The 24,612-nt window shown below is 31.9% G+C and overlaps 1 protein-coding gene across 12 annotated transcripts in view; it reads right to left on the bottom strand.

The window, feature by feature from the left end:
- Positions 1–9,271: 9,271 nt before the first annotated feature.
- LOC114340505 (serine/threonine-protein kinase mig-15) overlaps positions 9,272–24,612 on the bottom strand; it is a 315,391-nt gene continuing 300,050 nt past the window's right edge. For all 12 annotated transcript variants that reach the window (XM_028291254.2, XM_028291296.2, XM_028291262.2 and 9 more), the window contains one exon: positions 9,272–23,844. In XM_028291254.2, the coding sequence (XP_028147055.1) occupies positions 23,596–23,844 (249 nt within the window). In that variant the 3' untranslated portion in view covers positions 9,272–23,595. The remainder of the gene's footprint in view (positions 23,845–24,612) is intronic.

Below are 24,612 nucleotides of genomic sequence, written 5' to 3'. Positions count from 1 at the left end.
GTCCCTAACTTTTTTATTATCCAACATAAGCGAATGAATAACAAACAGAACATTAAGAAAACCTGGGGCTATAGTTGGGTTTTAATTTCAATATTGTATAATGGCTAGAATATTCCAGAGTGTTGTGAAAATTGAAAAAAAAAACCAGTTTGATTGATACGCCCAGTATACAATGATAATTTACCTGTCTAGAAACAATATTATTACAGCGATATAGTTAAAGAATAAGGCTATAACATATTAAAGAAATACTTAAATCGGAGAATAGGTTTAGGAGATACGAGCCATCAAAAATGACCCATTTTTTGGGGTGCCCGTTTTTCGTGCCGGTGAATGTATCTATTAAATAATCTAAATTATTTTTAAAAATCTTATTAAAAGCTTAAATACAAGAAATGTAGGTAAATGTTCTCATTTAACGAAATTTCCGAAAATTGTGTATTTTTTTGACCCAAGTAGGCTGAAAAATCGATTTTATAGTTATTGTTATTTCGAAAGTAATAAAACGTGTAAAAATTACAAAAAAATTGAATGTACAATTACAATTGAATGGAATTAAATACACGATAAAATGAATCAAGAGCGATAAAAAGTTTAAAGTAATAAATTCTAGTAATAATATAAAATACAGTAAACTCTCTCTTAAGGGGGTAGGCGCAAAATCTCTGTCCAATGCTATTTAAATACATTTATTTTTTTCGAATCCTGAGAAAACTAATAAATATTTTTTAAAACATACACCCAGAATGAAAGATAACATTATTACGGGGGACCGAAAGTCCCTTAGAATAAAAAAAGTTTCTTTTGAATGAAATATTCGAAATTAAAAATCACACTAACTTTTAAAATAAACATATATTAGGTATATAAGTTATTAAAATAAACATTATATAAGTTTTCAGGGACTTTCTGCCCTCGGTAATAATGTAAGCTTCCATTCTGCGTTTAAATTTTTCAAAAATACTTATTAGTTTTCTCAGAATTCGAAAAAAATTAATGCATTTAATTAGCACTGGACTAAGATTTTGCGCCTATCCCCAACGAGCACCTCCTCTATACGGACGGTATTTAAAACAAAATTCATTTGCCGATATACTGAGCCTGTACTCTTCCGGACAATCCCTTAAAATGATGTGTACCTAAATGAAAAAAAAAATACATAGATATTTTTTCCAAATATTTTAGAATACAAAACTACAATATTTATATTTTATTATTTCAAATTAACACAGAGATGACAACGAGTGATATTTGAGAACTCTTTACCTTATCAGCAGTAGGTAATAAAAATCTGGTTCTAGTGTGGGATCCGTCATTAAAATATTTTGTGTGTCGGTCATTAAAAGAAATGTGACACCATAACGCGTTGCTCTAATAATACTTTAACATTGATATTATGTTGTGACTAAAAATGTTAACGGAATGTCTGCTTGGCAAAAGAAAACATCGGCACAATATCAATTTTCTTCTTTGATATGTTACCTATGTGTATGCCAAATTTCATGTCAATCTTAAGTGGTTTTTTAAAATTTATGGGTTTTGCAATATTTTACCGTCAGCGAACGGACTAATAGAAGAGGATCCGATATAAGGCCGATCTGCATCGATATATTTAATGGATAACAATAATTATTGGATATGTAATTTAGTATGTTAACAATTATAAAAAACAAGGGGTGCATGATCTAATTTTCTTCTGACTATAATCAATTAATAATTAATAAATGACTTTTATCTACTCTATGTCATATTATATATAAATTTTTAGTTTGTGAAAACTGTCATTATAGATAGCAGTGCTTTAAAGTAAGCATGAAGTAACAATGTATTTTAAATGGGATTTACTTTTTCTCACTGTTTTTGACACACTTTCATATAATTAAATATTCTTTCTTAACTTTCGCGTTTCATGGTGATGACATCTTCTTTTTCTTCAAGTGCCATCTGCGCGAAGGAGGTCGGCAATCATCATAGCTATTCGGACCTTGGAGACGGCTGCTCTGAAAAGTTCGTTTGATGTACATCCGTACCATTCTCTCAGGTTGCGCAACCACGATATTCTGCGTCTCCCTATGCTTCTTTTTCCTTGAATCTTTCCCTGCATAATGAGTTGGAGCAAGTTGTATCTCTCTCCACGTGTAATATGTCCGAGATATTCCAATTTTCTGGTTTTAATTGTATTTAAGACTTCCATTTCTTTATTCACCTTTCTCAGAACCTCTTTGTTTGTGACGTGTTCTGTCCATGATATTTTTAGAATTCTTCTATATACCCACATCTCGAATGATTCCAGTTTTTTCATTGATGCCGCATTCAAGGTCCAAGCTTCCATTCCGTAAAACAGAGTCGAGAAAACGTAGCACCTAGCCAACCTTATTCTTAGCTCTAACCTTAGATCTCTTGTGCAGAGCACAAGAGAGATGATGATATAATGAGCAATAAATTACAAAAAAAAAAATTTGACAGTTTTGTGGTTTGAAAGAAATTAGAATTTTTATATGTCACAGTTCTAAGAATTGTAGAATAGAAATGAATTCCAGTGACGAAGAGTTACAGTATTTTTATTTGTTTATCGTAGATAAAATATTGTATGAAATTGTGCGTGAAGTACTTTTTGCGAACTTACGCGATGTATAGCACTCACTCCGTTTCATAAATAACTATTTTCATATATTAAAAAAAAAAATGTTTCGACCCGGGTAGATATTATTCCAGATTTTCAGATTTGGGCACAGAGTTGGATTGTTGGGGCATATATGGAGAGCAGGTAGCGCAACAACTATAAACTCAATTTTACAATGGAGACCCGGAGTTAGAAGGAGACGCGGAGGAACTAGAATAAATGGTTACAGGAATTAAAGGAAGATTTATATAGGGCAGGAATTAGAGACTAGCAGAAAAACAAAAGAGGATAGAAAGAAATGGAGAAGCATAGTCAATAGTATCGAGTAGCAGATTGGGAAAAATCTGCTCGAAAAAGATGGATCTAGACAGCTTTTTAGCGGGTAATCCCCACCTGGAGGGTTTAGCCATTTAATTTTTTATTACATATTATTATTGGTACATCAAAAATTAAAAGGACGGTGCCTGTAATAAAATCTAAAATATTAAAATTTTCTATAAGTTCAAATTTATTTATTAACATTTTTGATATAATTTTCATAAATAAATGACTTACTATTAACACTTTTTTAATTAATTCCAATAAATCCATTTTACAGCAATAATAATATATTAGTATTTTTGTTAAAATAAATATCAATCATATTATCATAAATAACACAGGTTTACAAAAAAAAACTAAATTTCGGACAATTTGACGAAACCATATGACAAGGGGGTTTTTGGAGTGGCTGATCACAAATCCGGGGTCTGCTCACCTCTATCGCGTCAGGTAAAGGTCATTTCAAGGTCAAATCAAGATAAATCGACAGTCGCTCTGAAAAAGTATATTAGGGGTTTCTTGGGGTCGCTGAAGATGAATCCGGAGTCCGCTGACCTCTATCTCGTCTAGTTCAACGTCATTTTAAGGTCACATCAACATAAATTGACACAATTGCTCTGAAAGTATAGGGAGTTTTGGGGTCGCTGATCATGAAAACTGCGGTCCGTTGAGCTCTACTACGTCATGTAAAGGTCATTTCAAGTTCAAATCAGGAGGAGTTAACAAAATTGATTTGACCTTGAAATGGCCTTTACCTGACGTGGTTGAGCTCAACGGGCCCCAGTTTTGTGATCAGGGACCCCAAAAACACCCTAATATACTTTTTCACAGCGATTGTGTTGATTTATCTTGATTTGACCTCGAAATGACCTTCAGCTACACGTGATAGAGGTCAGCGGATCCGGGATTCGTTATAAGCGACCCCAAAACCCTCCTAATATACTTTTTCAGAGCGACTGTCGATTTATCTTGATTTGTCCTTGAAATAACCTTTACCTGACGTGATAGAGGTTAGCGAACCCCGGATTCGTAACCAGCGACCCCAAAAACCCCCCTAGTCATATGGTTTCGTCAAATAGTCCGAAATGTATTTTTTTGTAAACCTGTATAATCAAAAGAATATCAATATTTTAATTTAAATAGACAACTTTAAAACACAGACAACTGTATTCACAGTAAAAGTTTCAAAAGATCACACATTACGCTCAAAATAGGAGGTAAATCTAGCAGACAAGTCGTTGTGACTTCCAAAATATGACAACACCGCTGGAAGTGACAACGCGCCTTGAACTACCCTATATATGGAAGCCATAACGTATGCTGTACGCTTCGGTATATACGTATATATATACAAAATTTATTTTGGTAAATCCTTTCCCCTCAATAGGTAGACCCATTTTATAAGCCCCCCTTTTACCAAATACACAATTTTTAAAAAATAATTCCTAGTAGAAAAGGTGGAAGTCGGACAGCCTCTTCTGTATACCGGAAGTCACAACTTAACGTGCATCAATATATATATATATATATATATATATATATATATATATATATATATATATATATATATATATATATATATATATATATATATATATATATATATGGATCGGAGTATATATCGGAATCGTATTGTAGTGTTGTTTTCTGAATAGTTTGTTTTTTTGAATGTACCTAATATCTTTAGAAACAAAGAAAGTAGACGGTTTTGTAGTTTAACATGTCTTTTGTGGATGCAAAGGTACAAAGGTGGATACATCGATATTATATTGTAGTCTTGTGTTTTATTTCACAACGTATTATGTTTTCCGTCTTTTGCGTTATTTTTTCGGATATTAGCGCACTCATCACCGTATATTATAGTATAGCTTTCCGTGCGTGACAAGCTTTAGGTTCTTGACGTTCGGCAATATTTGTACTGCTTAGAGCCAATTTAAAATATTTACAGAGATAAAATTCCGCTTAAAGAAACATTGTCAAATTATGAAACATGAAGAGAATTAAATGTAAAATGTCTTCATACTTTTGCTCCAAAGATATATCAGAGAAGGTACCTATACGTTTCCAAGACAATAACAATATTGACATTCGATTTCAACATAAAGTTTTTTTTATCGATCACGAACATTTGTCACTCAAAGAGATTTGGAACTTTCAGAGTTTGTGACATTTCCGTGGAAGTTACAATGGCTGTGTTATTTTTCGATAACCCATATTAAAAAATATAATTTATTAGGAAATACCCCGACGAACAAATTATATCTTGTATCAGCCCAAGCCAAAAACAATCAGTGAATGTCACACCTACCGTAGGAAATAGGTATATTTTATTATTGGTCTTTCAATGCCAAAATCAGGATCAACAAAAAGCTACATATTTATATTTATGGTTCCAATCAATATGATTTTCACCATTACTTTGCATTGTGCGATATATTTGCAACCTTTTGTAAATCAAAAATGATTCCATTATTATAAAGAATGCCAACAAAAGTCGGCCCTGCACGCAACTTTTTTTTTCGGTGCAATATTTTATATTTATTGAAAGTCAACATAAATGCTTAATTTTATTTACGAATTTATATGTATTGTGTGACATGCCCACTGACTATTGGTACGCTGGTTGTTCAGGTTGCTTTCAAGGTCATTGGCGGCGTGCTCACGAAGGATCAAAGGCGTGTCGCTTCTCTGTGGTCCTTGTCCTCTGACCGAAACAAGACTCGACATAGCGTAGTCCAGAGTAATAAGGATTTTCTCGGGAAACTCAAAGATCCATGTAGCTGACTACTTTTTTAGTTATTGTAGACCTATAGGAAAAAAAACCTACCTGTTTCCTGCCTAGAGTTCGCGTCCGTTTTTTAATTATTAACAATTTAGTGTAAAAATCGCGATTTTTTCGATTTTTCCACTCCATTCAAAAGCTAAATAGTTGACATAAAATTACAAAATTCAGTTTTTTAGAACATTAAAAAATCTTCAAAATGCCGATTTTTGAAAGTTAAAAAGTTAATTTGTTGCTACGGAAACTGCAAAATAAGTGAAAATCGTTATTTGTTAATAACTTTTACTAAAACTACCTTAGAACTTTAGTGTTTCACCCAAAGTTGGGTATTCCCGTAGTTAACAAATCTTCAAAATTTGAGACCGATCCATTAATTAGTTTAAGAGTTATTCTATTTGTTTATCCCAGAGACCTTTATTTTGCAATAAGATAAGACAGAAAATAATGAAGATAGGGCAATTCTGAGTATGCCAAATGAAAGTAGAAAAGTGATAGTATCAAAATGTATTAAAACAAGATAAAAAAATAATTAATATAGTCAAAAATCTTAATGAAAATTTTTTGAAATTTGGTAGTTTATAAACGTTTAGATTAACTTTTAAAGTGTTGTCCGTAGAAACAATATTTTTATATATTCGAAAAGATAGTATTTTAACACAAATTTTCAAAAAAAAAATTAGCCCGAGTTCACTTGGGACAAAGTTAGCCATACGTTTTTTTTAATTCACAGCTAATTTGTTTATAATAATTAAGGAATCTCATTAATGCCATTTTAAAGAATGGGATATGTATTTTTTCTTAAAAAAATTGCACAAACATTGTACCTTCACAGCACCCTCTACGATTTTTCAAAAATGTAGTTCAAACGATTACTACGGGGAACCTACAAATCCATCGAGTTAAAATACCGAAAAAGCAATTTCAAACAAATATAATTTTCTGTATCTCCGGATCAACTCAATGGATTTTGATCTTTCTTTTTTTAATTTTTATGTAATTTCTACGTAGGTACATTAGAAATATGCAATTTGTTTATAAATTTATTAATTAATAAACAGTCTAATTTGTTTAAACAATTCTTGAAAAAATATTTTTTTTACAAAAATATATTTTTTTAATCATAGTATCATTAATGATCATAGAAAAAGTTAAAGTACACTTTAATAAATAAATGATTTTTATTAGACAATTATTTATTGAAGATCATTTATTTATTAAAGTATACCTTAACATTTTCTTTGATTAATAACTATAGTATGATTAAAATCATGGATTTTTGGGAAAAAAATATTTTTTCAAAAATTGTTTAAACAAATTAGACTGTTTATTAATTAATAAATGTCTAGACAAATTGCTTATTTGTAATGTACGGAAAAATTACATACGAATTAAAAAAAGAACGATCTAAATATATTCAGTAGATCCCGAGATATAGAAAATGATAGTATGTAGTTTTAAGTTGCCTTTTTTAGTTTTTGAACTCGTGCATTTGTCGGCTCCCAGCTTCCCCTTCACTTACCACGACTAGTCACCAATTGAACTACATTTTTTAAGTTAGTCTAAATGTTTATAAATTTCACAAATTTGGCATTAGGATTTTTAACTATATTAGATAATTTTTTATCTTTTTTAGTACATTTTGATAGCATCAGTTTTCTACTTTCATTTGGCATACGCAGAATTACCCTATCTTCATTATTTTCTGTCTTATGTTATTGCAAAATAAAGGTCTCTGGGATAAACAATTAGAATAACTCTTAAACTAATTAATGGATCAGTCTCAAATTTTGAGTATTTGTTAAGTACCCCAATACCCAACTTTGGGTGAAACACTAAAGTTCTAAGGTAGTTTTAGTAAAAATTGTTAACAAATAACGATTTTCACTTATTTTGCAGTTTGCGTAGCAACAAATTAACTTTTTAACTTTCAAAAATCGGCATTTTGTAGGTTTTTTTGATGTTCTAAAAAATTAAATTTTATGTCTAAAAACTATTTAACTTTTGAATGGGGTGCAAAAACTCGAAAAAAATCGCGATTTTTGCACTAAATTGTTAATAATGAAAAAACGGACGCGAACTCTAGGCAGGAAACAGGTAGGTTTTCTTCCTATAGGTCTACAATAACTAAAAAAGTAGTCAGCTACCTGGATCTTTGAGTGTCCCGAACATGGTCTATTTCTAGCTTATTACCCTGGAGTATAGCAACAACACAAACGCTATTGGACAAGGCAGAGATGAGAGTACTGGAAAGGATTACAGGAAATGTGCTAAGAGATCGAAAGGGGAGTGAAGGCATTAAAAGAAAATGTAACGTACAGTGTATAAACGAATGGACACTAAACAGAAAAAATAATGGAAACATGGAATATGTGCAGAATGGGGGAGACCCTTGTAGTTAAAATAGGAAGAGATAAATCACCAATCGGTTGAAGTATCGAACGACCGCGCAGAAGATGGGGACGCAACCTTCCATAGAGGTATCAATCCGCCAATGAAAAAGCAGAATTGTTTATAAATAGGAATAATATAATTGGGACATCCTGTAAATAAATAAACTCAGCACAAAGTATGACTTATACCATCGTTCATCATAGCCTGTACCCCCTTCAAATTTTTCTACACGATTATATGTTTTATTCCACATACTTTTTTTAACTACTGAAAATGGATGGTGAACAGAAGGGTGGAATATAAATTAGACCTTTTGCTGATGAGATATTTGGATATTAGGAACAGGAAATTTTACATTTATCCATAGGTAGGTATATAGGATTTTGTAAAATAAAAGTAAAACATATAATATAACTTTTAATATTTTGAATAATAATATTAATAAAATGATATTTATATAAATGTTATTAACTATAAAAAATCACACATATACCATCTCTTTGGAAATAATTATAAAAGAGCAATAGATAGAAACAGCTAGCTTACAAAAAGGCATCATATGCAAATTAATGGAAAAAGTACTGTAAATTAATTAACCACATAAGTGTAAGTGTAAAAAGAAATGCCTCGAACCTTCTTTTCTATACAGGAAGTCAAAAAATTTAAACCTACAAAACATTTTTTATAATTTTCCGGATCGAACATTCCTTTTTCACTTAATGGCTTTTAAAATATAGGTTTACAAATTAAGATAAACGGTTATTTTAAGTTTTCTTTATATATAAAACAGTCTTTAATTGCACCAAATATCCAACTACGATTTTTATGTATGATGTTTCTGGTTTAGATCATTTGGTATGGTTTAGATTTATGTTTTAGATAAATTTCGTGAGAAATAATATTGAGTATAATTTTTAATAGAGTCCAATAACGCTCGAGCAATATATGTATTAGAATATCGACCTAAAGTGATTTCTCTAATTAGAGACATTGTTAAAGAACTAAAATTCTCATACTGAAAGAAAGAAGTCCCTATCCAATAATATTCTACCATCAAGTTCAACACTAGTATCGCCATTACCACAGGTATTTACGTTTTATTTTTCTATAATTCTACATAATTACATATAATCTAGAAAAAAATTGGTCTTACATAATGAGCAATTAGAAGAGGTATGTTCTTACAAAGATCTAGGGATGAAGTTAACAAATAGTGGAAGAACGGAACCCAGTATAGATGATAAGAGTGACGAAGGCTAGAAAGGTTACTAGAGCCCTAAACCCTGTCTTGTGGCAACATAACATAACCTTAAATACAAAAATGAGGATGTACGACGCTATTCTGAAATCAATTTTAACGTTTGGCTCCGAAGCGTGGCAAATGACAAAAAAATCCGAAAATAAGCTGCTTACTACCGAAATGGATCTTTTTAGAAGAGCTGCCAGAATATCGAAGTGTGACCATGGTCGAAACGAAAAAAATCATAGAAAAAGTAGGTAAGCAGAAAACAATAGTGGAAGAGGTATAACGGAACCAACTCACTTGGTATGGACACGTTCAACGAATGGGAGATAAAAGACTTCCAAAAATTACAATGAGACGCCGCCAGAAAAACGGAAAAAGCGGACTTTGCCCATCACAGTGCACCCTCGATGATTTATGGCTCGCAAATACAAAGAGTGTAGACGTAGATACTGGGCAAAAAAACTGTAGTCGGATCCAGACTAGAAAAAGTAAAGTAGTATGAAAAACATTATTGATAATCATTATACTGTACGTTATTCTGTTCTTTGATATCTTTTGGTGATGAGTGAAACACTTGCTGATCTAAAACCAATACGATTACGATTGAAAATACACACAACAATCGTCTTCTTTCCCATACCAATTGATCCAAACCGTTTATAAAACCCTTAATTACAGTGCAACCATTGAAACACATGTATGTTTAAAAATCATAGCAAAATCCACAATTAGACAAAACAAAGTTAACAATAATACACAGGTTTTTTGACTTATCCTGTCATAAAATACTATAAACTAATACCACTGATATATTTGTTGTATTGTTACATCACTAAATGAAAATTCGTAAAACACAAAAGATACAGGGCTTGATTGATTTGAGCAAGGTGTATATTTATAGATTAAAATTTTGCAAATATTGGTGAAAAGAGTTCGTATAATGTATATATACGCGCAAAAAATTGTACACGTATTATTTTAGGTAGCTGTGAGGTAATTTTCTAACAACAAAGTTCCTTAAATAGTAAATTTAAAATTTATTGTATTTTAATATACCTATCAATGTGGAGAGCGAAAGAAAAGACAAAATATGTTGCTCAAATTTTTTTAATTTTTTATATTTATTTAAAGTTTAATTAAAGAATAAGGACATTATGTTAATAATGGGACTGATAAGGATATTTTTTCATTAAGGAACTTGATTTTGAAATCATCAAAAGTTCTTTGAACTTATTAAAGGCTAATGTAAAGCTACATTCAAGACAGGAAATTAAGCAACTGGGAATAGAGTTAATAAAACTCACTGGATTAATAAACCAGGACAAATAACTGGTCTTGTTATTGTGTTCAATATCTGGGATTATCATCCTTACCATTATACATTCGCTACCTATCGAAGAGGATGGAACTCAGATAGGAGCCGTTTTGTTGAACGGGCACCTAACTGAAGTAACCAGATCACTCGTTATCGCGTGAACTACACCTGACTGTGGTAGCCATATCACGCGCTGGCGCGTGATTGGCAGCGAATGGGTTAACCTTGTCTCTTTCACTGTCGACCACAGGTTTTGTAAATACTGCTTACTATCATAAATCTCCTCAAATGTTCTCTCTTCTGGGCTCGTTTCCCAGTATCTTTGTTTATATATTTTTTCGTTTTCTATCAGTTTCCAGTAGGAATTAAGAAATCACCATCTCTCAGATCCACATGTTGTTTCGTCATGGCTCGTTGTTTTTCTACTAAATGTTATTTGGAAATCGGTATCGAAGCAGTTTTGTCATTATACAAATTTATAAAAAGTGTCATCAAAATAACCTTATTCTTATTTGATCCACAATATAATTGAAATTAACTAAACTTTACTCCATAAAGAATGATACGTTTTATTTTTATCTTATTTTGGAAGTTCATTTTATTTTATAAATTTATAAATCATACAGGTTGCCGAGGAAATTAAGATGATTTTGAAAATCTCAGGAGGTGTAACCAAAGAAAGTATTCCACCTGTTGTCAATCTGGTGGTACGGAGGCGATATTTATTGTCGTTTTCTGCGCTACTTCGATTGATAACTTAGTTTGTTTTTCGGTAGATGGCCCGAATTTGCAATTCGGGAAGGCCCAAGCTATGGTAAATGGTTAAAGCGGAGAGAAGAGGATATGGGTTTACTGATGAGGGGAAAAAGATCTCCGAAACTGGTATAGACTCTTCCTGCACTCTCCGCTTTAACCAGAGTATTATGCAGCTGCTGCATTTTCGTTTTGCAAAGAAATTGAGAATGTTTATACATTTTTAATTCGTTTACTCTTTTGTTTGAGTATTAAGGAATCTTTCTTGTTGGAGCTTCACCACGCTGAGTAGATGAGTTGTGAATTATTTAAAATTCTCTCATCTTAATTTCCTCGGCACCCTGTATGATTTATAAATTTTGAAAATCTAAGGAGGTGTAACCAAAGAAAGTATTCCACCTGTGTCAATCTGGTGGTACGGAGGCGATATTTATTGTCGTTTTCTGCGCTACTTCGATTGATAACTTAGTTTGTTAAATATCTTTTGTTAATTTCTTCGCTATCAAGAAAGTATATACCGGATAAGATTTAATACTAACCTTTTTAGTGATAATAAACGTATTTTTCTGACAAAAATTTTTGTTTCAATTATTAAGGCTGCTCGTTATATCGTATCTAAAAGTCAACCAAGCACACTGTTCAGCAAAACGGCCTAACAGAGACTTGACGGGGTAATGTCAATCCCCACTGCTGAAGAACCACGCCAATGGAGGGTAAAAACAGTGGAACGGCCAGTCAAGAGTCTAACTGCGATTCATTAAATCAGCCATTGGATGGGAGGGTTTTCCGAAATATAGTGAAAGAAGTCTTTAACGACACCGAATTCCAGGTACTAGTCTGTTGCAATCCGCACGGTTACTATGGTTACTTGTGAGGAGCCAAAACCGTCCCTTGACATACAGAGTTGTAAAAGAGGATCCAGTTGTCGATACCAGCATCCAATTCGAGTCCCGACAAGCTTCCAGGAGGAACCATCTCTTAAGGAGGGGGCAATGTTACGATTTTTCACAGCACGCAGGCCGGCCCTGTCAGTTTAGACTTTTCATAACTCCTAAACGGTTTGAGATTTTGTAGAAATTTAATTTTTTCTATGTCGTTTACCAACTTACAATTCCCACCTATATTAGTTCACTGCTCCACTATACGCAGGTGAAGGGCCGCTGGCATCTTTGATCGAAAAAACGCGCAGTTAAACTCGCCGCTTCTCTTTTTTTTACCCTAAGGCCGTTGCAGAATGGCTTCAGCGGATTCACGCTTTAACTCTGCTTACTTTGAGTCATTTACTTACAATGAAAAACAATTCCTCTTGAAGGAGCTGCATATAATTCTCGAAATGTAGAGATTGGTCAACAAACTGATAGTTCAATTAATATATACAGTTTAAACCTGGAAGACAAATAATTGATAATTTCGGCTCAGGGTATAGAAACTTTACATTTTATTTAATTATTGTTTTACGTGGAACAAGGAACTAGGATTATAAGGAATTGCACTAATCTTTTATTATTTTATAGACTTTTATATAGGATTTTTCTCATTTTTGATACACATATCATTCAGAGATCGTAACATTAACATAAAAGGATTTTGGTAAGTCCACATCAAAATACAAATTTTATCTAAAATTATATTAAAAAATCAATTAAAACATTTCAACTTTATAATTTTTAAATTACTTTGTTAAGGGGCTACTATACCAGGTGTCTCAAAATTTTTTCTTATATCTCCCTTCTCTGTTCTTTGTAGTTGAGTGGAACCGCAAAATGCAACAAAAAATAAAATATGAGTTATATTTACGAAGTATCCACTATTCGCTGTGTGCAAGTACTTGGAGGGGATACGAGAAACGATCGGGCGCGAGTCGCGGAGAAACCTTGCAGCTTTCTAACATATTTCTTAAATATTTCATATTATCAAATTGAGGTATATTTCTGTCATTTAAGAAAATGGGATTTCGCAAATGCTGTGTTAGAAATTGTAAATATTATGTTGTTCTGAAGCTATTTCCTTGTGGCATTTTTATAATTACGTATTTTTTATGGGAAATAAGCCACAATTTTACTAAAAAATAAATTTATTAACGTTTCGAAGCCCAAATCGGGTTTCGTTGTCAAAATACAAAATACTATTAAAATAAAACAAACATGTTGCTAAGTAAAAAAATTCTTCTAATAATTTATTTAATCTGACTCATTTATATTGGCAATTCAGACGTATATTATACATTTTAAAGTAGAAGACTTTAAAATGATATCGCCAATATTTATGAGTTGCGTTCCTGGGACGACTTTACTAAAAGATAGTTCATTCGATTACATGAAATCAATCCCAACTCAAGAATATCCGTCGCAAAAAAATCATAGCATGTGATCTGTCTTTAAAAAGACAACCAAATGCAACGATGACAGTAAAATTCTCGCGTTAGAGATTCAATAGTAAATCACGAGGGAAAACCAGGAAAAAACCTCGTGATACTATCCCGACATCGTAAGTATTTGGTCTTACATTTAATCTACCTTCAAAAAACTAATACCAAATTCTGACTTTAATATGTTTAAATTATAAATAATATTAATATTACATAGATATACAATAAGTAATACTAAAATATAAAATTTGTACTAACTCGATATGTTATTGACTTACTAATCGTAGTATTTTCTTTCTATTGACTTCCTCTTTCAGTATGGGTAACCACATCCTACTGCATTCTACCGAGGAATTTGCGACACAATTGGTTTCATTCAAGTATAGTCCTGAAAGAATCAGATAGTAAAAAGAGAAAAATCAAAGAAGCGGCTCTAATTATGCTAAATGAAACCAATTGTGTCGCAAATTCCTCGGTAGAATGCAGTAGGATGTGGTTACCCATACTGAAAGAGGAAGTCAATAGAAAGAAAATACCACGATTAGTAAGTCAATAACATATTGAGTTATTACAAATTTTATATTTTAGTATTACTTATTGTATATCTATGTAATATTAATATTATTTATAATTTAAACATATTAAAGTCAGAATTTGGTATTAGTTTTTTGAAGGTAGATTAAATGTAAGACCAAATACTTACGATGTCGGGATAGTATCACGAGGTTTTTTCCTGGTTTTCCCTCGTGATTTACTATGGAATCTCTAACGCGAGAATTTTACTGTCATCGTTGCATTTGGTTGTCTTTTTAAAGACAGATCACATGCTATGATTTTTTTGCGACGGATATTCTTGAGTTGGGATTGATTTCATGTAATCGAATGAACTATCTTTTAGTAAAGTCGTCCCAGGAACGCAACTCATAAATATTGGCGATATCATTTTAAAGTCTTCTACTTTAAAATGTATAATATACGTCTGAATTACCAATATAAATGAGTCAGATTAAATAAATTATTAGAAGAATTTTTTTACTTAGCAACAACATGTTTGTTTTATTTTAATAGTATTTTGTATTTTGACAACGAAACCCGATTTGGGCTTCGAAACGTTAATAAATTCATTTTTTAGTAAAATTGTGGCTTATTTCCCATAAAAAATACGTAATTGTAAATATTATATGTTGGTCGACAATATTGATATGATAAGGAATTATTAAAGCGAATTTAATTAATTGAAGACCTTGGGACCAGAAGGGGACATGCCATATTTTGGAGAAAACATCATTTTAAACTTATTTTCAAATCTTGAAATCCAATTTTTACATTTTTCTCGGAAGCAAGGTCCTCAATCATTTGGAAATATGTTATTAAATACACAATAAAAATAACACAAATGTTTATTTAACGGTTTTTGAACATTTTTTGAAAAAATATGAGGCTTATCCCCTTTTGTATAAAAAGTTATATTCTAAAAAATGGACATAAAATCAACAATAAAATAATTTAGTTGTTAATATTTTCAATATCTAAAAAGTCGTATAAATGTTCAATATCTTCCAGTGGTTCATTATTTTCAGTATCTGGTAGAATCTATTGACAAGCACCAATTTCTGCCTACATTATGTTGTGCCACCGCAAGGTGCATCTAATTTTTTCGGTTCTATTTTCTTCCTTTTTGTATTTATATATTCGTAACATACATTGCTTTTAGCCTTGCGCTTAATTCTTTTATTAAATTGGCAAGAGACCTCGAGAAGGGTATAAACCTATTCATTTTCCTACATTAAAGTAGGTATTTTACTAAAAGGAGATAAGCCACAAAAAACCTTTAGAACAATCATAATATTTTTAGGTTCGAAAAATATAACATAAGGGGATAAGCCACAAATTTAATAAACTTACTGTTCCTGAGTTTATAGTTTCCGAATCGCTGCTACTTCCGGATACTGTATAGTCTTTGTCATCTTCGCTTTTATTTCAAAACGGATCTTGGTCACTGTGTTCAGAATCAAACTCAGAAAAGTCTATTTTCCGTTTACATGCACGGTAATGTTCCGCCGCCATGTTGATTACTACTGTGGCTTGTCTCCTTCTGTTGCAATATAAAGTTATGGTGACACAACGGGACTTACTACAGCGGCGTCATCTATGAGAAAACAGCTGAAATTTTCTGTTTGGGACATTAATATGATCTTAAAGTGTGCGATTTCTACAACTCATTTTTGACTAAATTGTGGCTTGTCCCCTTCTGGTCCCAAGGTCTTCAATTGTATTTTGCTTGTAGTACTGCATTTTAATAATTAATTTTATTTACTACTCCTGCAATGTTTACGTTTTAATAACATAACCTGAATCTTACTTTTTCTTCTTATTATTTTTTTTGGACTATGGCCTTGACAATTATCCAGTAACCAGGACTAATAATTGGCCAATATAATTAAAAGTGCTAAAAATGTTGCTGAGCTATAAAACCAGGTGTCGCTCTTCCGAACTTGCACGGTCCCAATTGCTATATCATTCTATAACGTATGGGATATTGGGACCGTGCAAGTTCGGCAAAGCGACACCTATTTCTACGCTCTGCAACTTTATTCGCACTTTTAATTATATTGGCAAATTATATTAGTCCTGGTTACTGGATAATTGTCAAGGCCATAGCCCAAAAAAAAATAATAAGAAGAAAAAATAAGATTCAGGTTATGTCATTAAAACGTAAACAATTGTATGTAGTAAATAAAATTAGTTATTAAAATGCAGTACTGCAAGCAAAATACAATTAATTAAATTTACCTTTATATAATAATTGCATATCATATCAATATTGTGGAGCAACATATAATTTTTCTTCTTCAATGACAGTAGATATGAAATGTACGTCAATTTGACCATTTCAATTGACAATATGAATTATTTAAGAAAGTTGCAATATTTCTCCGCTATTCGCACACGATCGTTTCACGTATCACTTCCAAGTACTTGCACACCGCGATAAATGGAGTTTTGTGAATCTTGTGAATTCGAATAACATCTTTGTTTTCAACAGTTTATTTTACATACCCTCTTTTCATACAAATTTTTTTTGTACTATCAAGTGATAATTAAGGGGGACATAATGGAAATACGTTTTGACTGGGTATAGTAGTAGCACCTTAAAGTAAATAATTTAGATTCAAAAATATACACTACCTCGCCCTGATATTAAGAAAACATAAAGTGAGCAAGAAATTCTTACATATTGTTAATTTACTCTTTTTGCACTCTTCTCTTTTGTAATACAAAACACAGAAGGCTTTTGTTTCACAATTTTTCAGACTAGTATAAAAATGGTTATCTTAAGTTACCCTAATTTTGTCTAATAAACGTTTACCAGGGTACAGTGCTACACACTATATTGCAATAAAAATTTTTATTCAAAAGTTTTGTTTTTTATGTTATGTATTTACAAAATATAGCGTTGTTAAAAATACAAAACGCTTCAAATCAAATATGTTATTTTATTGTTATACATTTATTTTTAGATTTTTCTGTTACATATTATCTAAAAAATTAATAATGCTTGTTTAAAATCAATTGAAATAAAAAACTATTGTGTAAGAGCGTCTTTTATATAATATGAACATACTATGCTGCGTTCATTTCCAAGATATGCTCAAGGTCACAGTTTGAGACACGTGATCGATGGGTGTGTCGTATCGTCACAGCTTGTCATTGGTTAGAAAGTAATTTATAACCAATCACAAGCTGCGATACGCCACCCGCACCAATCGGGCGTCAGAAGGATCAAGAGCTTATCTTGAGAATAAACGTAGTATCCAACTATTCGGAGAGCAGATTTTATGAAGATAAGGTAGAGGATACATCTGCTCTCAATACATGATCTTTTAAAGAATTCCAAAAACTGACTTTTCAATCTTAATACACTTTCCACTCAAAATACAGGTAACAAAATTTACTCGGTATACGACTGTATTTGCTTGGTGTACTACAAGTAAAGAATAGATATAGTATTTTATGGCTTTGATTATCAAATCGTTTTAAATGGTTATCCATCTTAGTGCCTGTAATCTTAAGTATTCTGGCATATGCCGTAGGGTATGGGGAATGTGATTCTAGTTTAAACACCCAGTGACGGATTATATCTTTACACCTCTGTTCTTCTCACAGAAAGTAAAATCTACAGACTATCTGAATCAGAGGTCAGAGAAGGAAAAAGACATTCTTCAACAATGGAAGAATTCCTTACAAAATGAATAGACATGAAAATGTTTGCAGAAAATGTAATAAACATAGCAATATAAGCTTTTAAGATCATACAATCTTACACTATAGAGTTGGCAGGGCAAAAGAAACATGCATAGACCCAGAACCTGTCAAAACACAGGTAAAAGAACGAGATTGGACTGGATGGAACGGATGAAACGTAACCAATGGTACGATTAAATTAGTCTCTAAACATTCGAAGGCTTTTATAGACGAATTTTCGAAGAATAAATCCAAAGATATGAATAAAAGTGATCTGCATCTTAACCTAGGTCTCGTAAGATAAATCTTACTGAGAGTGCGAATTGCAGATTCTTTCAGGCTGATGACGAGACGGCGGAACACATTCTGTGGAACTGCCCAGGATGGGATAGGATCAGACTCAATACATTTGAGCATTATCAACCAGATCCCTAAGACTTCGTAGAAGTGTCATCTAAGACCATAATAGACTTTGTTACAAGGGGGATGAGGGGACAACTTTAACCTAGACATGAGCAGGTTCATAACCTTCACCTGTAGAAGGTTTCGAGTTGGCAGGTTCAGGTAGTAGAAAAGTTACGAATTGGCCGGTGTACATTTTAATTTGAAAATGTTTGTCATTAAAAGTTGCGAGTTAGCGAGTGTCCCTTAGATCGAGTGGAAGATAAGATTAGAAAGATAAGATTAGGAAGTTCCTTCGAACTAAGAAAACTTTGTTTCTGTCGTCTTTTCACAAAATTCAAATAACCAGAATTGATTAGGTCGTATACCGAGATTCCACTGAATTATAAAACAAGATTAGTAGTATTACTGTAAAATAATTGATCAAAAAAGTGATAATACTAGCTAAAAATAGGAAGGATGGACGGATTCTCTGAGGTTATCAATGATGAAAGCAAAATATCTGCTTTCTCCTCCTCCATTATATTTTGGTTTATAAAAGATATTGACCAAAAATGGTAATGACACAACGTCACTATTGTCTTAATTAATATGTTTTTCTACTACGTGAAAAATCTTATGTATATTGTATGTTGATGGTCTAAAACCTAATCTATTTTTTTGCACTCTGATTTTTGCACTAAAAATCATTCCTAATTTATATTGCATGTAATATAAACTGAAGACTTATTTTTAATTTAGGCGAAAGAAACTGACTTGTGTTATATTAGAAATGTAAACAAGTGTTAAGAGAGAGAAAAATAAAATCAACGCATTAACGAACCTTTCAGCACTTAAAAAAGACACAACCGTACTAGTACATCTTTTTAACCTTTCAGTTGTCAGTAAAGTCTAACAAGCTATTTAAGAGACTAATTAATACTCAGCTGAACGGGGTTCGAGGTGTGAATTATGTAAACAAGGGATATTTTCTTAAAACCGGTAGATCCCTTGTTTATCGAATTTCATACCTCGAATAGCATCCCGCTCAGCTGAATATTAAGATAGCTTGTTAGACTATACCTTCAAAATTATTTGTTGGCGTAAATCAAAATGTTAATTCATAAATATGTAAATTAGCATGTAACATAATACTAATTTGTCCAGTCTTCTAAAACGCATTTTGTATTTTTAACAAGCTACTTACAAAAGTTAACTAACAATTACACTAATTTTTGACTTATCTACATCTCCGTGAGCATTTAATGTTTTGTTGTTTAACTTGACTAACATAATTGTTGGCACCCAACTGTATTTTTAAGCTTTGAATGCATCTTCATTCTCTTCGAAGTTTAGCCAAAACGGGACTATATCTTTTACCTAATCTGTGCAGTGTCAATTTTTTTGTGTTAATTGTCGATTATTTACATTGGAAATATTAGAAGATAGCACCATTTTAAATAGCAGAAGCGGATAAATAAGAAATACAACTGTTGTAAATTCAAATTATTAGGTTTCTTTTTGTTGAACTAAGCAAAAGAAGAAATATGTATATTATACATAAACAGTACAACTGCTGACAGGGAGCATCCATAAACTACGTCGTTGAAAAGGGGGAGGGGGTCTTTGCTTATTACGACGGTACACGACAGGGGGGAGGGGGACCATGAGTGCACATCCGACGTCGTTTGATGTTCACGAATATAAAAAATTACCCTATTTTAGAATTAACAAGAATTAGTATGTATATTACTTTTATAGCATACTTCATTTCGTTTTTATCACTCACAGCCTTAATAATTTGCTAGCAGTTACAGAATAGCAAACAATAAAACATTGTTCTATATATTTAAACAAACGCTTCTATACAGAACAACGTCTGGAAGCAATAAATATTAAACTGTTCATTTATTTACTGACTACTCTGTGTGAAACAATTCTACAAGAATGAATAGAAATAAAATATTCTATTTTATTTAGTTAGTACATTGTATTTATACTTAATGAAAGAAATGGTATTGAAATCAAAACAAAATAAGTATCAAGATTTGTATGATGCAGTTAAGAAAGCATATCGGAACTCCTATAAAAGTATTGTCTTTTGTCCCAATAATTAGTTGTACAGTGAATTGAGAAAAAAAAGTAGCGGATATTAATGAGCTACATAGCAACTAATTAAACTTTGATAGCTAACTAAAAAAAATCACTAAAAGGGGGGGGGGGGTTATGAGTTGAAATTGCGACGTCGGTATGAGGGGGGGTCAACTGTAAACGACGCTTTACGACGGAAGTGAGGAGGGTATTGAAAAGTCCGAATTTTTTACGACGTAGTTTATGGATGTTCCCTGAGTTGGCTCGACATTTTTCAACCCAAGTAACGAATTTTCATGTCGTTTAATTTAGCTATTTCATGCTGTATAACTTTTAGGCAACACCTATAAGGACTGTTTTGTTTGAAAAGAAGAAGGAACTCACTATGCTGTTGAAGTTAGAAAATATTGTAAGTAACACGTTGAAAAGAGATGGATTGGAAGACTAGTGGTTTTATCGAATGGGCTCCTCGATCACCTGAAATGAATCTATTGGTCTTTTCGAAAGACACTATACAAAGCAAAACTTGTCAATATGCAGAAATTAAAAGAAGGCAAAACAAGCATCCCTAAGATATTACAGTAAGGAGTAGAGGCTTAGACGTAAGGAGTTGAATGTAAATGTAATTGAAAAATGTAAGGAGTTGAAGCTTCTACTATGTGATGTTCCATTGTGGAGCTACGGCTATATTTTATTCTTAATAAAAGTCTAGTTTACTTTCCATTGAGCCAAGCAAAGCTTTATTGGATGTAATTTATACGTCAAATTAATTTTTTGATACCAATAGGGCAACCAGATCAACAACATTGTTACAATCAGTATTTGACTTTTTTGGTCGAAATTAATTGAATCTAAAAAAATTAATCACAAATATATCATTTCAAAAAAGTGCTGTAGTTTTTATTTAACCACTTCTAGTTTGAGTTTTTGGTTTGTGTAATTTTTGACTGAAACTTGCACTTTTTGCGGAAAAAGGAACGTTGGTTTGACACTGCAAGGAATTTGTTACCACGTTAAAATTCTGTTTGAAAATACGAATCTTCCTCAAACTTTACCATGTTGGTCTTATAATAGGAATGAGTCCATGGTTAAAACCGGTTAATAAAGAAATTACTTGTTGAGATAAATAAAACATGATACAAAAACAGAAATAAGGGATAAAGTATAATCACTTAAATTTTTGCTTTAAACCAGTTTTTCTGTATAAGCTTCTATATTTCCAAACAGAACCTTTGATATTTTTACAGTTCACAATTTTGCTATTCTACCTAACTAAGCAACAAAATAAAAACATCGTCCGTCTATATATCAAAAAGACTTCTTTCACATTTCACATCACTTGCCTAGACATAATCATTTACAGTACTAGATTCAATCACTATTTTTCAGCGATCACACATACATACTTATGTATCCTCTTAACAAGTGCAAGCTGGTAATCTAGATGCGCCGTTCTATCAAAAACGGAAGAAAGATTCATTTGTTTTGAACGAGAAGTATTTTTTTCTTGACTAGTATTCAAAATAGGACACAACACATAAAACACTGAGTACGGTTCAGATTACAAAAATGTTAGATGTGGAAATGGTATATAGGAACTTATTATAATTTCTAAATAAATAGTACTTATAGGACAAGCTATTTTTGTTGTCCATTCTTCTTGAAAGTCCGTTTTTCCATTAGATGTATTCTGCTTAATTTATTGTACTATTATGTATAAAGTATTCTCTACATGTTGGTACGTTATGCCAACGGCAAACGCTTAGCAAAACACTGATGTATTGTAGATTTAATATCCATTGTCCTTGTTTATCTTTTTTCATTCATAATATATAGGGTGTAATTAAAAGGCAGGTCATAAGTTAAATCACATATTCTGAGACCAAAAATAGTTTGATTGAACCCAACTTACCTTAGTACAAATGTGCACATAAAAAAAGTTACAGCCGTTTGAAGTTACAAAATGAAAATAGATTTTTTCCAATATATTCAAAACTACTAGAGATTTTTTATTGAAAATGGACATGTGGCAGGAACATCTTAAAAAAAATAGCTGAAAATTCTGCACCCCATAAAAATTTTTTGAAGGTTTTGTTCGCTTACAACCACCCCAAATTTTTGCGTACGTTGTTTTGCTATTAGTTAAACACCTTGTTTTTAAAACTTTTTTGCCTCTTACTTTTGTACTTTTTCGACAACTCAGTTTTTATCGAGATATTTTTTACAATTATTGTAAAATCCACCACATATTTGTATAGAATTAAGATTAAGGTTAAGTTAAGATTGTAGAAACCTGGTAATAATATTATGAAAACCAAATTCTATAATCTTACGTAACCATATATAAATAGGTCGTGGATTTTACAAATGTTCAAAATATCTCTATAAAAACTGGCTTATCAAAAAACTACTAAGGCAAAAAAGTTTTAAAAATATTGTGTTAACTAATGTTGCCACAATAATAATTGAATTGGAACGTACACAAAAATTTGGGAGGGTTTAAGGGAACAAAACCAACCCCATAAAATATTTATGGGGTGCACAAATTTCACTGTTATTTTTTTAGGATGTTCCTGCGATAAGAATGCCACATGTCCATTTTTAAATAAAAACCTCTAATAGTTTTTGATATATTGGAAAACTCGATTTTCATTTTGTAACTTCAAAGGGTCACTTTTTTATGTGCCCATTTGTACTAATGTAAGTTGGGATCAATCAATATGTGATTTAATTTATGACCTGCCCTTTTTTTACACCCTAAATTAATGGGACTTCCTGTTCCAATTCTAATTTCTAATATATAGGGAAAATGTATAAATTGTAACATATAAGGATTTAAACAATGATTTAATAACATTACACAATTTTCCTAAAAAAATTCTTCACAATTCCACATTTTCGTAAAGGGCACAGTCTTGAACGACCCTGTAGATTTAGGTAAAATACTTATAAGTTTCAAGAAAGTAATTAATAATAGAATATATTGGAAGCATTTTCAATAAAACAACGCATCTGGAAGTATAGTCAGCTTAAGCTTTCTTGGTGCTTAACCACCGAATGGTAACCCTCAACCAAATTGTTACCAGTTCGCCATTCCCGGTTTGTTGAGTGTCATGAAATATATTTGACACGAGGAACCGCTTTTTGCACTAGAAAAGAACACCTTATCGTTCCGCTCGCACAAAAACTTTAACCTCTGCGATTTTTTATGCATAAACACACCGTCTAAGTGTCCTGATTCGACTGAGCGGATTTCTATGGCTTTGTTGCCCCAACCCATGATTTGGCCCGTGCCGATGTAGGCCACGGAAGTTGGCATTTCGCCCCACTAAAACAAATAAAAAAATGTGTTAAAATTTATAAACGAAAAATATTTTATAAATCAGAAATTATTCGCCTTATAAGGTGCAGACGGCAGTTACAGTTGTCACCATGACAGACGTCATTACTTTGCACTATTAATTTGTATAATAGCCCGGGAGGTAGTGACAAATTTGACGGGAGCATTTTAGCATGGCTGTTTTTTTTTTATTTAGTTAGGTGTTCCAAAGATTATTAACAAATGATGTGTCAGCTGGCCCAAAACCGGGGATTTTAGGCAAGAAAAGGTAAAATATGAAACTTGATGGAAAAACGCTACAACTTATATGGCAAATATTTATCTCCATGACTTACACGTGTATAATGGCCTAGAATACCTAGCTACTGGCTTTTACCCAGGTGAGTCGGGTTCGATTCCTGGCGTTGGATTTTTTTTTGTTTTTAAAATTAACACTTTGATTTAAAAAATAATTATTTTTTGATAATACCACGTTTTTATTATTTATAAGACACAATATAAAAAAGTCTGTATGTCTTTTATAGAATCGTAAACTATGCATTTGATCATAATTTATGATATATGATCATAATATTTATTATGTTTGACCTTAATAAGCAAATTTGTTGTACATGAACGCCTGAAGGTTCCTGATTTCGTACGACCAATCTAAGTAAAGAGGGTCAATAATTTGCAATCGTTATAGCCAACCTTCATTAGTGGAGTCGGTATCAGAAGAAAAATTTGTTTGGTTAACATAAATATATTTTTCAAATC

The sequence above is a fragment of the Diabrotica virgifera genome, chromosome 7 (assembly GCF_917563875.1).
Source record: "Diabrotica virgifera virgifera chromosome 7, PGI_DIABVI_V3a".
Lineage (NCBI taxonomy): Eukaryota > Metazoa > Arthropoda > Insecta > Coleoptera > Chrysomelidae > Diabrotica > Diabrotica virgifera.
This window is presented reverse-complemented; position numbering and strand designations above follow the sequence as displayed.